Source organism: Sminthopsis crassicaudata, chromosome 4 (genome assembly GCF_048593235.1).
Source record: "Sminthopsis crassicaudata isolate SCR6 chromosome 4, ASM4859323v1, whole genome shotgun sequence".
NCBI classification, from domain to species: Eukaryota; Metazoa; Chordata; class Mammalia; order Dasyuromorphia; family Dasyuridae; genus Sminthopsis; species Sminthopsis crassicaudata.
In genome coordinates this window covers 284,892,388-284,904,139 of record NC_133620.1, presented here as the reverse complement: position 1 = coordinate 284,904,139, position 11,752 = coordinate 284,892,388, and the positions used below count along the sequence as shown (strand labels likewise).

At 45.5% G+C, this 11,752-nt stretch overlaps 1 protein-coding gene across 1 annotated transcript; it reads left to right on the top strand.

The window, feature by feature from the left end:
- The first annotated feature begins 420 nt into the window (after positions 1-420).
- Positions 421-6,343, top strand: PIM1 (Pim-1 proto-oncogene, serine/threonine kinase). The gene is made up of 6 exons (XM_074311054.1): positions 421-1,057; positions 1,330-1,436; positions 1,631-1,681; positions 1,795-2,161; positions 4,160-4,336; positions 5,293-6,343. The coding sequence occupies exons 1-6, from the start codon at positions 976-978 to the stop codon at positions 5,448-5,450; spliced, it is 942 nt and encodes a 313-aa protein (XP_074167155.1). The 5' UTR covers positions 421-975; the 3' UTR covers positions 5,451-6,343.
- Positions 6,344-11,752: the final 5,409 nt, after the last annotated feature.

Genomic DNA, 11,752 nt, shown 5'->3' with positions numbered 1-11,752 from the left:
AGACCTCAGGCTTCCTTTGATGGCTTTTGTTATTGTTTGGGTTTGAATTGATAAGCCCCTCCCCATCCTTCCTCCCCGTGGCCCTGCACCCTGCTCCCGCCTCCTCCTCTCTGAGCCCGCACTTCTCTCGCCCCTCCCCCTCCATTTTGGCGCCTTTTCCTTCCCGCCACGTCGAGGCGGCGTAGCTACCATTCTGACGGTAGGGGGGAGGGGGCCCTTGGGGGCGGGGCATTTGCTTTATGCAGATCCGCTGGGCTCTGGTTGGCTGGGGGCAGCCTTGCGGGGGCGGGGTTTGGTCGTGCCGGCGGTGCGGTGGGGAATTCTCCTTCCCAGCTGCTTTCCCCACCCCCCTTTTCTTCCCACCACCGACTCGGCAGCCGGGCGCCCCGCCCCCGCCCACCCCGCCCAGCCTCCCGGAGAAGCCCCGCCCGCTCGCCCGCCTGCCAGCGCGCCCCCCCCCTTCCGCGCGCTACGCCCCCTTTACTCCTGGCTGCCGGGCGAGCCGGGCGTCTGCGGCGGCGGCGGCGGCGGCGGCAGAAGCGGCGGTGGCGGCGGCGGCGGCGACGGCGGAAGAAGTCTAAGAAACATCGGGGTCCGCGGCGGCGAGTACACAGGCTGAGGCGACGGCGGCGGCAGCAGCAGCGGCAGCAGCAGCAGTGGCGGCGGCAGCAGCAGCAGCGGCGGCAGCAGCAGGAGCAGCGGCGGCGGCAGCAGCAGCAGCAGCAGCCCGAACAGCCGCAGGAGGAGCAGCAGCGGGAGCAGCAGCAGCCGCAGGAGCAGCTGCAGCAGCAGGAACGGGTAGCCTTCTGCAGCGACGAGCTCTGCACCGCAGCGCCGCGGGCTCTGCTGCGGCACACTGATCCCGCCAAGCAACCGCCCCGGCAGCGCCCCCACCCCAATCCCCGCCAGCTTCCCCACCCTCCGCCCAGCCCCGGCGGCGTCCAGTCCATCGTCTTGTCACCCCTGTACCCGGGGATGCTCCTGTCCAAGATCAACTCTCTGGCTCACCTGTGCTCCGGGCCCTGCGTGGAGCTGCATTCGGCCAAGCTGCCTCCCGGTGAGGACCCTCCCCGGCGGGGAGGGCGGGGACCCGGACTGGACCGAACCGACGGGGCTGGGAGGAGAGTAGGAAGGAGAGGATGCACGCCGGCAGAACCGGCGAGGAGGAGGACGCTTAGGGGAAGGAAGGATTGGGAGAGAAAAGGTGATATAGAGACTGGTGGAGAGAGATGGAAGGATGGATGGGCGAGCGGGCTGACGGATGGATGGCGGGGCGGGTGAGTAGGGAGCAGCTTCAAATAGTCTCTGACGGTGCATCTTCCTCCGAAGGGAAAGAAAAAGAGCCCCTGGAGAAGCAGTACCAGGTGGGCCCACTGCTCGGCAGCGGTGGCTTTGGGTCTGTCTACTCGGGCACCCGGATAGCAGATGGCGCACCGGTAAGTGGGTCCCCAAAACGCCGGGGAGCCCTCTCCTTAACTCTTGCCCCCAAACCCTGCCTAGTGCTGGGATTCCCGAAACCCTTGGCTCAGGGCGGGGGTTGCGGGGGACGCGGAGAGAACTCTGGCGAGGGAAGGTCCGGGTGAGTGGGTTTGGCGGTAACTTGAGGTCCTTCTCTTTGGGGGCTTTGCAGGTGGCTATCAAGCACGTGGACCGGGATAGGATCTCAGACTGGGGGGAGCTGGTAAGTGCCTGGGACCGGTATCTTTTTTGGGGGGGGGGAATGAGCGCGTCTCTATCCCTGGGTTTCCCCTAGTTTCCCGCCCCACCTCTCCTAACTCGTGAATCTTCCCGCAGCCCAATGGTAACCGAGTGCCCATGGAAATCCTCCTTTTGAAGAAAGTGAGCTCGGGGTTTCCCGGGGTCATCCGACTTCTGGACTGGTTCGAGAGGCCCGACAGCTTCATCCTGGTGCTAGAGCGTCCGGACCCAGTCCAGGATCTTTTTGACTTTATTACGGAAAGGGGAGCCCTGCAGGAGGAGCTGGCCCGAAGCTTCTTTTGGCAGGTGCTGGAGGCTGTCAGACATTGCCACAGTTGCGGGGTGTTGCACCGAGACATCAAGGATGAAAATATTCTCATCGACCTGAACCGAGGGGAGCTCAAGCTGATTGACTTCGGATCCGGGGCATTGCTTAAGGACACAGTCTACACTGACTTTGATGGTGAGTGGAAACTCCTTGGTCTCTTGCGGACACTGGGAAAAAGCAGGTGTTGGCTAAATACAGCAGCATTATTCTGACTTGGAACTGTCCCCATCCAGAGGGGCCTTCTTTGCGGCTTTTCTCCTCGACCTTTTTCCAAAGGTCATTTTGCCTAACTGGAAGAAATCGGCTGTGGCTGCTTAAGGGGTGGAAAAAAAGATCCAAACCTTTGTAGTTCCCCTGTGTGCTTAAATGGAAGACCAACCAATTTAGCCTTAAGGGCTTTGCACGCTATCAGAAAGGAGTGAGTTTTACCTCTGTTGAACCTGTAATGTTTCCAGCAAGAATCTCAGTAGTGATGGTCCTCTCCTAACCTTTCCAGTTCACTGGGTCTCAAGTCTCTTTTATGTCGATGAGAGAACAGGGTTCAACCAAACCTGACTTGTCATAGCCCAGATTTTAAAATCCTGACCCAGTTTCCCAAACGTTGAGGGGTGTTAGGGATGAGTGCCTAGGAAAGAAGAGCATTTGTAAGAGAAGAGGAATTTATTGCTAGTTTCTTGTGGGTGGTCTCCCTTTATTTTTCTTTTGATTTAGTAGAGTCAATCTGAAAGGAGAAACTGTTCTCTTATCATTTCACTAAATTATTCATTTTGCTGGTAAAGGTGGTAGTTTGTTTTTGTTTTTCGGTCCAGGGATGAATGTTGTGAAATAAGATCTGTAGATTTTAAAATGAGTTCATTCTTACCCCCGCCTCCACCCCTTCTCACTTGATCTTACTACTCTCCCCTCTCCGTGCCAAATAGAGGCATTAGGGTAAGGGGAGGGGTTTGGGGCTGGTCCTTTCTGCAGCAGGGAGGAATGTGGGAGCTTCCCTACACTTGACATCAAAGAATAGGAGGGTGGGTAATGATCTGAGAGGCTTAAGCTAACAAACTGCTGACTTTCAAAACCTGTGACTCGGTCTTGCGGTTTGTGTTTATTTGCCCTTGGAAGATGCTGGGCCTGGGCTGCATTTTTTGTATTTCACAGTTAATGGCTGGCAGGACCCTCCCACCTTTCCAAGCCTCTGCTGCCCCCTGGTGAGCGAGAAGCTGGGGTGTGCTTTTTTTTTTTTTTTTTTTTTTTTTACTATCCAAAGTTTGTAAACAGGAATCACGTGGCCTAGAAACCGGCCCTACCGCTCTGACCTCAGCCTACTCTTCCTGCCTGGGGAGGAGAGGAGGAGGAGGTAACAGAGAAGAGGGCGTGGGCTTAAGTTAAGCACATGCTCTGGGCATAAAAGCATTTACAAGGGCATAGGAACCCAATTTCTGATGTCATGGAAGTGTACCAATTTGGGTGAGAGTCAAGAAGTCTTGACAACGTTTGAATTTAGTTTTGGGATGTAGTTGGGATGTAAATATGTCTGATTTCCTTAAGACCCACCATGATTTTTATGGGTGGTCTCCCCTTCCAGGGGTGGAAATCTTGGCATTTAGATTTGAAAGAGGGAGTTTAGAAATATCTAGCCCAAATCTAATTTTCCCGCGGAGGAACTTAAGCCCAGAATTTACCAATTCTCTGGTCAAATTATGTAACGTTTCTGAGCCTCAGTTTCCCTGTCTACAAAAAGGAGGTTTTACTTCTCCTTCAGCACAAGATTAAAAAAAAAAAAATTATTGAAATGTGAAATAATATAACATCCTAAATTATTTGAAAGTTTAAACTCTTATGTTTAAACATATGTTTTCAGTTCTTGATTTACTTTTCTTTTTTAAAATTATTTCTAGTATTTATTTTAAAAAAAAAAGTTCCAAATTCAGCAAATTTTTAAAAAACTTCAGTTTATTGTTAGACATCCCGGAAATACCATGAACCACCTACGTTTATTAATCCTTAACAAACACTTGGCACCCACAGTATCTGGTATGAAATATTTGGTTTGGAGCAAATATGTGTACTATTCTTATTTCTCTTGGATTTAAAAAAAAAATAGCATTTTTTTTCCCCTACTAATTTCTCGTGGTGTCTTTGTAGGGACCCGGGTATATAGCCCACCAGAGTGGATCCGTTACCACCGATACCATGGCAGGTCTGCAGCAGTGTGGTCCCTGGGGATCTTGTTGTATGATATGGTCTGTGGCGATATTCCCTTTGAACATGATGAGGAAATTATCCGGGGCCAAGTGTTCTTCAGGCAAAGAATCTCTTCAGGTAACTTTGAAAAAAGGGAAAACCCATATATACATATATATACAAACACATACACATATATCTTTTCTTTAGATTAGATTAGATAAAAAAATTGTTCCCTTTTAAACTGGGGAAATTTTTTAATCTAGAAATGGCTTTCTAGAAAAATTAGCACCTGCAATCCTGCTTGTGTATATTGTCTATATATTGTCTAACTCTATGTATAGATACAAAACAGGCCTAGGACCTCAGGGATGGTGTAGCACTAGACTGGTGATTCATACTTCATACCTGGACCCAGGAAGAAACTAGTCTATTTTGCTTTCTTTTGTAACTAAAACCATGTGGTTTGTTCATTAGCACGAATGAGTCATCTTATTTAAAAAAAAAAAAAAAAAAAAAAAAAGCAAGCAACACCCTAGATTATTTGAAAGTTTGAAGTTCTTATATTTAAATATAGACTACCTAATATTTTTTATTCTTGATACAGTGCCAGAGTAAAGGAACTTAAAGGCAGTTATAGATTTCTTTAAAAGTGGTCCAGGTAGTCTTTTGAAATTATTAACTGTTTATAATATAGTAATATTTCTGCCATGAATGACTAATTTCATTTTATTGGTTCTTTATCTTAAGTTCTTTCTGTTTCTGGTGGGGGTGGAATGTGGGCTACATGATCTTTTGATTAACAATGCCAATAAAAATTTGGAAATGATTAAGGAAAGATGCTTCTCCCCCTCTTCCCCACTCCACTAAGGCATCTATCTGAAGGATGAAGGTATTAATTAATACCTTTTAAGTAAAGAACAAACAGGGTTGATCTTCCAGTAAGGGGAGCCTCAGCAGAGCTGAAGGGGTCACCACACCCAGATTTGGCTTTTTATACCTGTCCTCTTATAACAAAGCTGGGCAGACTGCATTGCTAAGCCAAGTTGTCACTCCTCCTATTAATCACCACCTGCCTCCTTTGCCTTATGCAGAATGTCAGCATCTCATTAAGTGGTGCTTGGCTCTGAGACCATCAGATCGACCATCCTTTGAAGAGATCCAGAGCCATCCATGGATGCAAGATGTGCTCATGCCCCAGGAGACAGCAGAGATCCACCTACACAGCCTGATGCCAGAGTCCAGCAAATAATAGCCTCTCTTCAGGCTCCTCCCCACCCCTCCACCTCCTCACTGATCTTCAAGGGCCAGAGAGGCAGGGGAAGCTTCCTCCCTTCTCCCACTTCCCAAGTACCAATGACTCTTGGAATCAAGCAGGGCCTTGCTTGTTACAGGAACAACAATTCATAGCTCATTCCAGACCCAAGCTCCCTGGAGGCTGCCTCCTAACTAGGAGAAACAACTCCATCCCAGGTGGCCTGGGCCTCAACTTCTAAGGATTTTCCCCTTACCACTTCCCTCAGGTTACTAGTGTTTCCCAACACTGCAGAAACCTGGAGGCTTCAGCCCTGGGCTGAGACTGATTTCCTAACCTATAGAGTTCTACTGAATGCTGGGAGGGTTGGAGGAAAAAAAGGGTGGGGGTGGGGGGAAGGGTTGGAAAGGGGGGAAAATAGGATAGGACTGAATTGAATAACATTGTATTTAGTCACTGTCACCCCTTCCAACTCTTCAGAGTGCCTTCTGTGGTGACTCCAGCTATGCTGGGAGAAATACTGGAATTTGCCCTCTACCTGCTGCTTCTCCAAAAAAATCTGCTTGGGTTGGGTTCCCTCTTCTCTCTTTTTCACCTCCCCAAATTCCCCCTACCCCCTTCTCAATCCGTAAGAAAGGTGCCATGGAAGAAGCTGTGGGGCCAAACACTGAGCCACCTCACCTGCCCAATTTCTGCCTCCTGTAGGAAAACTTTAGAACTGGTCTTCCTCCTTGGTTGTTAACTTAAATGTTTCAAAGCCAAGACCTCAAGAGAAAAAAAAAAAGAAAAAAAAAACGCACAGACAATGCAACTCAGCAGGAAAAGAAAAAACTGTAAATGTGTGTGTACATTTGGCACATTAGTGTAAAAAAGATTGTAGTTGTTTGGAATTTTTTTGTTGAATTTTTGCCTTTTTAAGTTATTTCTGCTCTCTCTGTCTCTCTGTCTCTGTCTCTCTCTCTCTCTCTCTCTCTCTCTCTCTCTCTCTCTCTCTCTCTCTCTCTCTCTCTCTGTTTCTTTCTCCCCCTCTTTTTTTTGTTTTTTTTTTTAAAAAAAAACATCCTAACCTGGAGGTCAATGTTATGTATTTATTTATTTATTTATTTGGTTCCCAGCTTGTCACCCCTTTTCTCTCCCCACCTCCCCCCTTCCCCCAGCTTTCCACGGCTGCCCGTTCTGGTTTTCTTTTCTTCCTTTTCTCTCCTCCAACTTGGGGACCTTCTCGGGGTGGGGATCGGTGTGTATGTGTGGGGGACGGGAAGGGGGGGACCGCCAGTACTTGCTCTATCTGTGCCTCAGCGCTGCATGGAGTAGCAGGACCTGGGCCAGACATCTGTCTGCAGCTTCTGGACGGACTGCCTTTGTTCCCCTCACCTGCACACATGTGTCTAGTTTCCATGGGTAATGGGGGAGGGGCATTTTGCTTTGTGTATATAACCCTTCTGGATGGTGGTGTATGTGGTGTGTGTGCGCGTGCTCGCCTTCCAGATTCTGGGGCTGTTTGAAAACAGCACGTAGCCTGCTGGTTTTATCAAGTGTAATACTGTACAGGGGGATTAAAGAAGATCTTATTTTTTTTTTTTTTTATACATGCTGTTTTTAAATAAAAATCCTTTTGTCTTAACCTGTGGCACCATTGAACCATTCTGTACTCAAACCCACAAAGTTCATTGAGTGATGCTGGACTAATTCCTTGGATTGAAGGAAGCATATTTCTACACCCAGACGAGCAAACTTAAATTTAAACATATATCTTGCAACACAGTAGGATCTTGGCAGCTGGGCAAAGGGAAGACAGTGGGACTGAAGGTGATGAGAAGGCACAGTGGCAGCTATGCTCTACTCTCTATCCCTTTTGGGGTTGTTCCCAGAGAATAAGAACTTAATCCAGAGTGGTTTGTCACTCCTAGTAGGTTAGTGTCAAGTTTGACAAAATTCATGAGCTCATTTAAACCTTTCAGCATCTTGGTGTTGGTGTATTGTCAGATTGGAGACCCTAACAAGGGTTTAGGATGTTCCCCAACCTTCCCCCATGTTCTAGACAACCTCTCGTTAGGTTGCTTAGGGACCCAACCCAGCATGTCCTGAGATTCACATCTCCCTCTTTTTTATTATAGATTTTGTTGATCTGAAACCTTGGGTTACTGTCCAGCAACTCTGCCCCTTAATGTGGTTTCGGGAGAGGAAAAAAGAATTAATCTGGGATTCTCTACCACTTCTTTCCTACGTTTCTTGGTCCTTTGGGTTCAGGAGTCTTGGAACTTCTTAAAGGGGTCGATTTTCAAACGTTTTTCCTCTCTCCCAGAGGGACATGTTCTCTGTTCTAGGTGATGGGATAGATTCACACATTCAGGTGGGAGGTATTTTTTGGCACTCATTGACCTTAAGGCTTTTTAAAAAAATGCATTGGAATTGCTTCTTTTTTCAATGAGTAACTGTGATAGACAGCTATGTAGTGTAGTGGATTCAGTGGAGGGTGCATTCTGGGAAGACTAGTAACTCTGGGGTGATGGCTGCCTTCACAAGGCTGCTTCCTACCTTTGATGTCCACCTGATCCATTTTCAAATCCAAAGATCTAGTAACTGATGCATTAGCCCACCTCTCATTCAGTGGCCAAATTGATAGTCCCAAAAGCATAGATCTAATACTGGTGTTCTTCATTGCAAAACCTAACCTATCTCTTTCCTGATCTGTAAACAAAAGATGAACAACAATCCCATATTGGAACTCCTAGCTCCTTTCTATAGGCTCAACTTTCAACTGCCACCTTTTTCTAGAGGCCTTTCCTGATTACCCCAATTGTTTTATTCATTCCCTCCTAATTACTGTTTTTATTTTGTTTCTATCCTGTATTTGCTTCTCCGAACAGGTATCTCCTGTCTTCAGCAGAATATAAGCAGAACTATCTCATTTCGTCAATCTCCAAAAACTACCAGACACTTAATAAATGTTAAGCAATTGGTTGGTTTGCTGTAGGCTAAATTTGAACTCAGATCTTCCTGACTTGGGCCTTGGTGCTCTAAATACTGCACCACCTAGTGTCAGCCGTATTATAGTAATATATTTTGTTAATCATGTTAGCTTCAACTTTTTTGTTATTTTTTACTAGATCTGTGATGTCATCCGTGCATGGAGTTCTTAATGAAAAATCTTATTTCCAAAGACAATTGGTTTATGCTTTTTTCACTTAAAGTCTTAAAACAAACTCCCAGGCACTGAGAGGTTAATTCAGGCAGTGAATAAGCATTTATTAAAGCACCTTCCATGGGTCAGACATTGTTAAATGGTAGAGGACACAAAGAAAGGAATAAGACAATCTCTGCTCTCAAGGAACTCACACCCTAATGGAGAAGACAACATGCAAACAAGCTATAGGCAGAATGAATAGCTTAAATAATTTGCCCAGGATCACATAAGCAGAACAGTACCTGTATGTGTGAGACAATCTAGAGATGGCTCGTTTGCTTATCTATGCTTTGGCCAGTGGATTCTTGAACCCTTTGCAAATATTATCACTACAACCCATGATTAAGATCGGTGAAGGAGAGGGTTCTAGCATTCCACAACACTGAGTACTAATTTGCTTTAGGCTTGTAACAGATTGCACTTACTTTTCAAGGACCAATTTAGGTAAGTAGAAGAGTTTTTCATCTTTGGGTTAGCCACCAGCAGAAGAAGTTTTGAGCCACAGTTAAGCCCTAAAACTATGTATGAGATAACAGGCCTTGGGGCTTTAAAAGAAAAATGAACAGATCCCCAAAATCTTTTTGTAATTTAATGGTAGAAAACAGTTACCCAAATAGGGAGAGTCTGTAACAAAGGGTCCTGTTTAGTGCTGAGTTAATCAGCAAAATTTCCATGAAAAAGAAGATACTTAACTTTTTTTTTTTTTTTTTTTTTTTTTTTGAGGCAATGGGATTAAATGACTTGCCCATTGTCACCTAGCTAGTTAGTGGCTAAGGTTAGATTTGAACTCAGATCTTAAATTCCATTATTTAATTGTTTGTTTTTTGAGGCAATGGGGTTAAGTGACTTGCCCAGTGTTGCATAGCTAGTAATTATCCTAAGGTTAGATTTAAACTCAGATCTTAACTCCAGCTGTCCCTAAATTATTTATTCTTGATCTGAACTTTAGATGACTTCTATTTGTTTTTGTTTTCTTTTTTCTTTTTTCCTTCTCTCTTTTTTTTCTTTCCTGAGGCAGTTAGGGTGAGTGTTAAGTGTCTGAATCTGGATTTGAATTCAGATTCTCCTGACTCCAGGGCCAGTGCATCATCTAGCTGTCCCTATTATTTTCTTAATTATAAAATGAGAGGTTTAGATTAATGTTCTCTTGAGAACCCTGGTTTGATGTAGAGACCTCTAGTCGTGGAGTCAGAGTCTCTGAGGTTAATTTCTGCCTCTTCAAATGTTTTCTGGGTGGATCTGTGTCCCCTTGGGGAGGGTTGGCTAGGTAGTGCAGTAGGTAGAGCACCATTCCTCGAATAAGCAAAATGTATCTTTCTGATTTCAAATTCAGCCTCAGATACTTATAGCTGTGTGACCCTGGACAAGTCACTTCACTCTGTTTTTGCCTCAGTTTCCTCATCTGTAAAATATTACAAAGAGTCACATGTGACTGACCAAAAACTTGGTTAAATCAGCTTTTCTGGGTTTTAGTTTTTTTTTTTTTTCCGTAAAACAAAAAGAGTTTTCTACATAGCTTCCAGAATTTCCTTCCAGCTCTAGCTCAATATAGGAAGTCATGGGCAGGGGTAACTGTCCTAGTGGGTGGTGGGATAAATGAAGACAGGTTGCATTTCCTTGGAGTCATTTATCTTGTTAAATTTGGGCTTAACTTGGTTCCCCAAAGGGTGAAGGAGGGACCCGGGGAGAGGAAGGGGGGCGGGGAGAGAGGGGGAGCATTTCTTGTAAATGTTGCTCATCTATTTCAACTGCTCCTCTAGTTCTTGGAAAGCCCCACCACAAAGGACCTATCGAGACCAGAGTGTTAGAGCAGATAGGGCCTCATCTCCCCAATTCATTTCCTGCTCAAACTTGTAAAAGCAAAGGCTGCACTGGCCCCCTAGCTCCTCTGAACCCTAAAGGAAATGAATGCAAGGAACTAAAGCTGAGCAGAGTTCCCTTGGCAGGGAGGGGGGGGTCTCCTCCCAGTCAGTTACCTAGGACTCCTAGAGCAAGGCTTGGACCAGGTTCCTCAAATCTCATTTCTGCAGGGAAAGAGAAGACAATCTAGAAAAGGAAAGAGGGAGAGATCTTATTTCTCTTAACAGTGAACACAACTGGCCAGAGCCCTCTCTGGAATGCAGGATTCTGCAAATGGCAAAACAAAGAAAAAGGCGGGAAGACCAGAGAATAGGGGGAGAGCTGAAGCACCATGTGTGGGCTAGTCCAGGCAATCACTACCTGTCCCTGGATCCTCAGCCTCTCAGCTGACCTCAGCCAGCATTTCCCTGTTTCCTCACCCATCCCATCCTCTTAAGAAGCCCTGGGTCAGTGCTACATAGTTTATAAGAGTACTAAAGAATAGCTTGCATCGATAATAATGTTTTCGTTTTAGTAAAATGCTTTATTTAATGTATTGTTTAATTTATACTTAATTTATTTAGTTAAGTCCCATAGCAACTCTATGAGGGAGGGACTCAGGGAAGATTATCCTAATTTTATAGACAAAGAAAGAGACTCCTGGGCTAGCATAGATTTAGAGCTTTGGGTCAGTCATTTTTCAGTCGAGTCTGGCTTTTTGTGACTCTATTTGAGGTTTTCTTGGCAGAGATATAGTAGCAGTTTGCCATTTCCTTCTCCGGCTCATTTTATAGATGAGGAAACTGAGGCAAACAGGATGAAGTGACATGTTCAGGGGTTACACAGCTAGTAAGTGAGGCCAGATTTGAATTCAGGAAGGTGAGTCTTCCTAACTCCAGGTCTGGCACTGCTATCCACTGTACCACCTAGCTGCCCAAGTTTAAAGAACCTCAAGTCCAACCCCCTCTTATTACACAAGAAGAAACTAAGGTAGTTGTCTTTTTTCCCTAATTTTAAAATTATTTTTCAAATAATAACTTTTTATTTTCAAAATTACATGCAAAGATAGTTTTCAACATTCACCCTTGCAAAATCTTGTGTTCCAAATTTTTCTACCTCTTTTTTCCCTACCCTGCTCCTCTAGACAGCAAGTAATCCAATATAGGTTAAACATGTGCAGTTCTTCTATACATGTTTCCATATTTCAAATGTCTGCACAAGAAAAATCAGATCAAAAAGAAAAAAAAAAAACAAGAAAAAGATGTCAACAAGC

Coding starts and splice junctions, on each gene's coding strand:
- PIM1 (XM_074311054.1), top strand. CDS start 976: ATGCTCCTGTCCAAGATCAACTCTCTGGCTCACCTGTGCTCCGGGCCC. Junction 2,162..4,159: donor AGTCTACACTGACTTTGATG/GTGAGTGGAAAC, acceptor GTGTCTTTGTAG/GGACCCGGGTATATAGCCCA. Junction 4,337..5,292: donor CAGGCAAAGAATCTCTTCAG/GTAACTTTGAAA, acceptor TGCCTTATGCAG/AATGTCAGCATCTCATTAAG.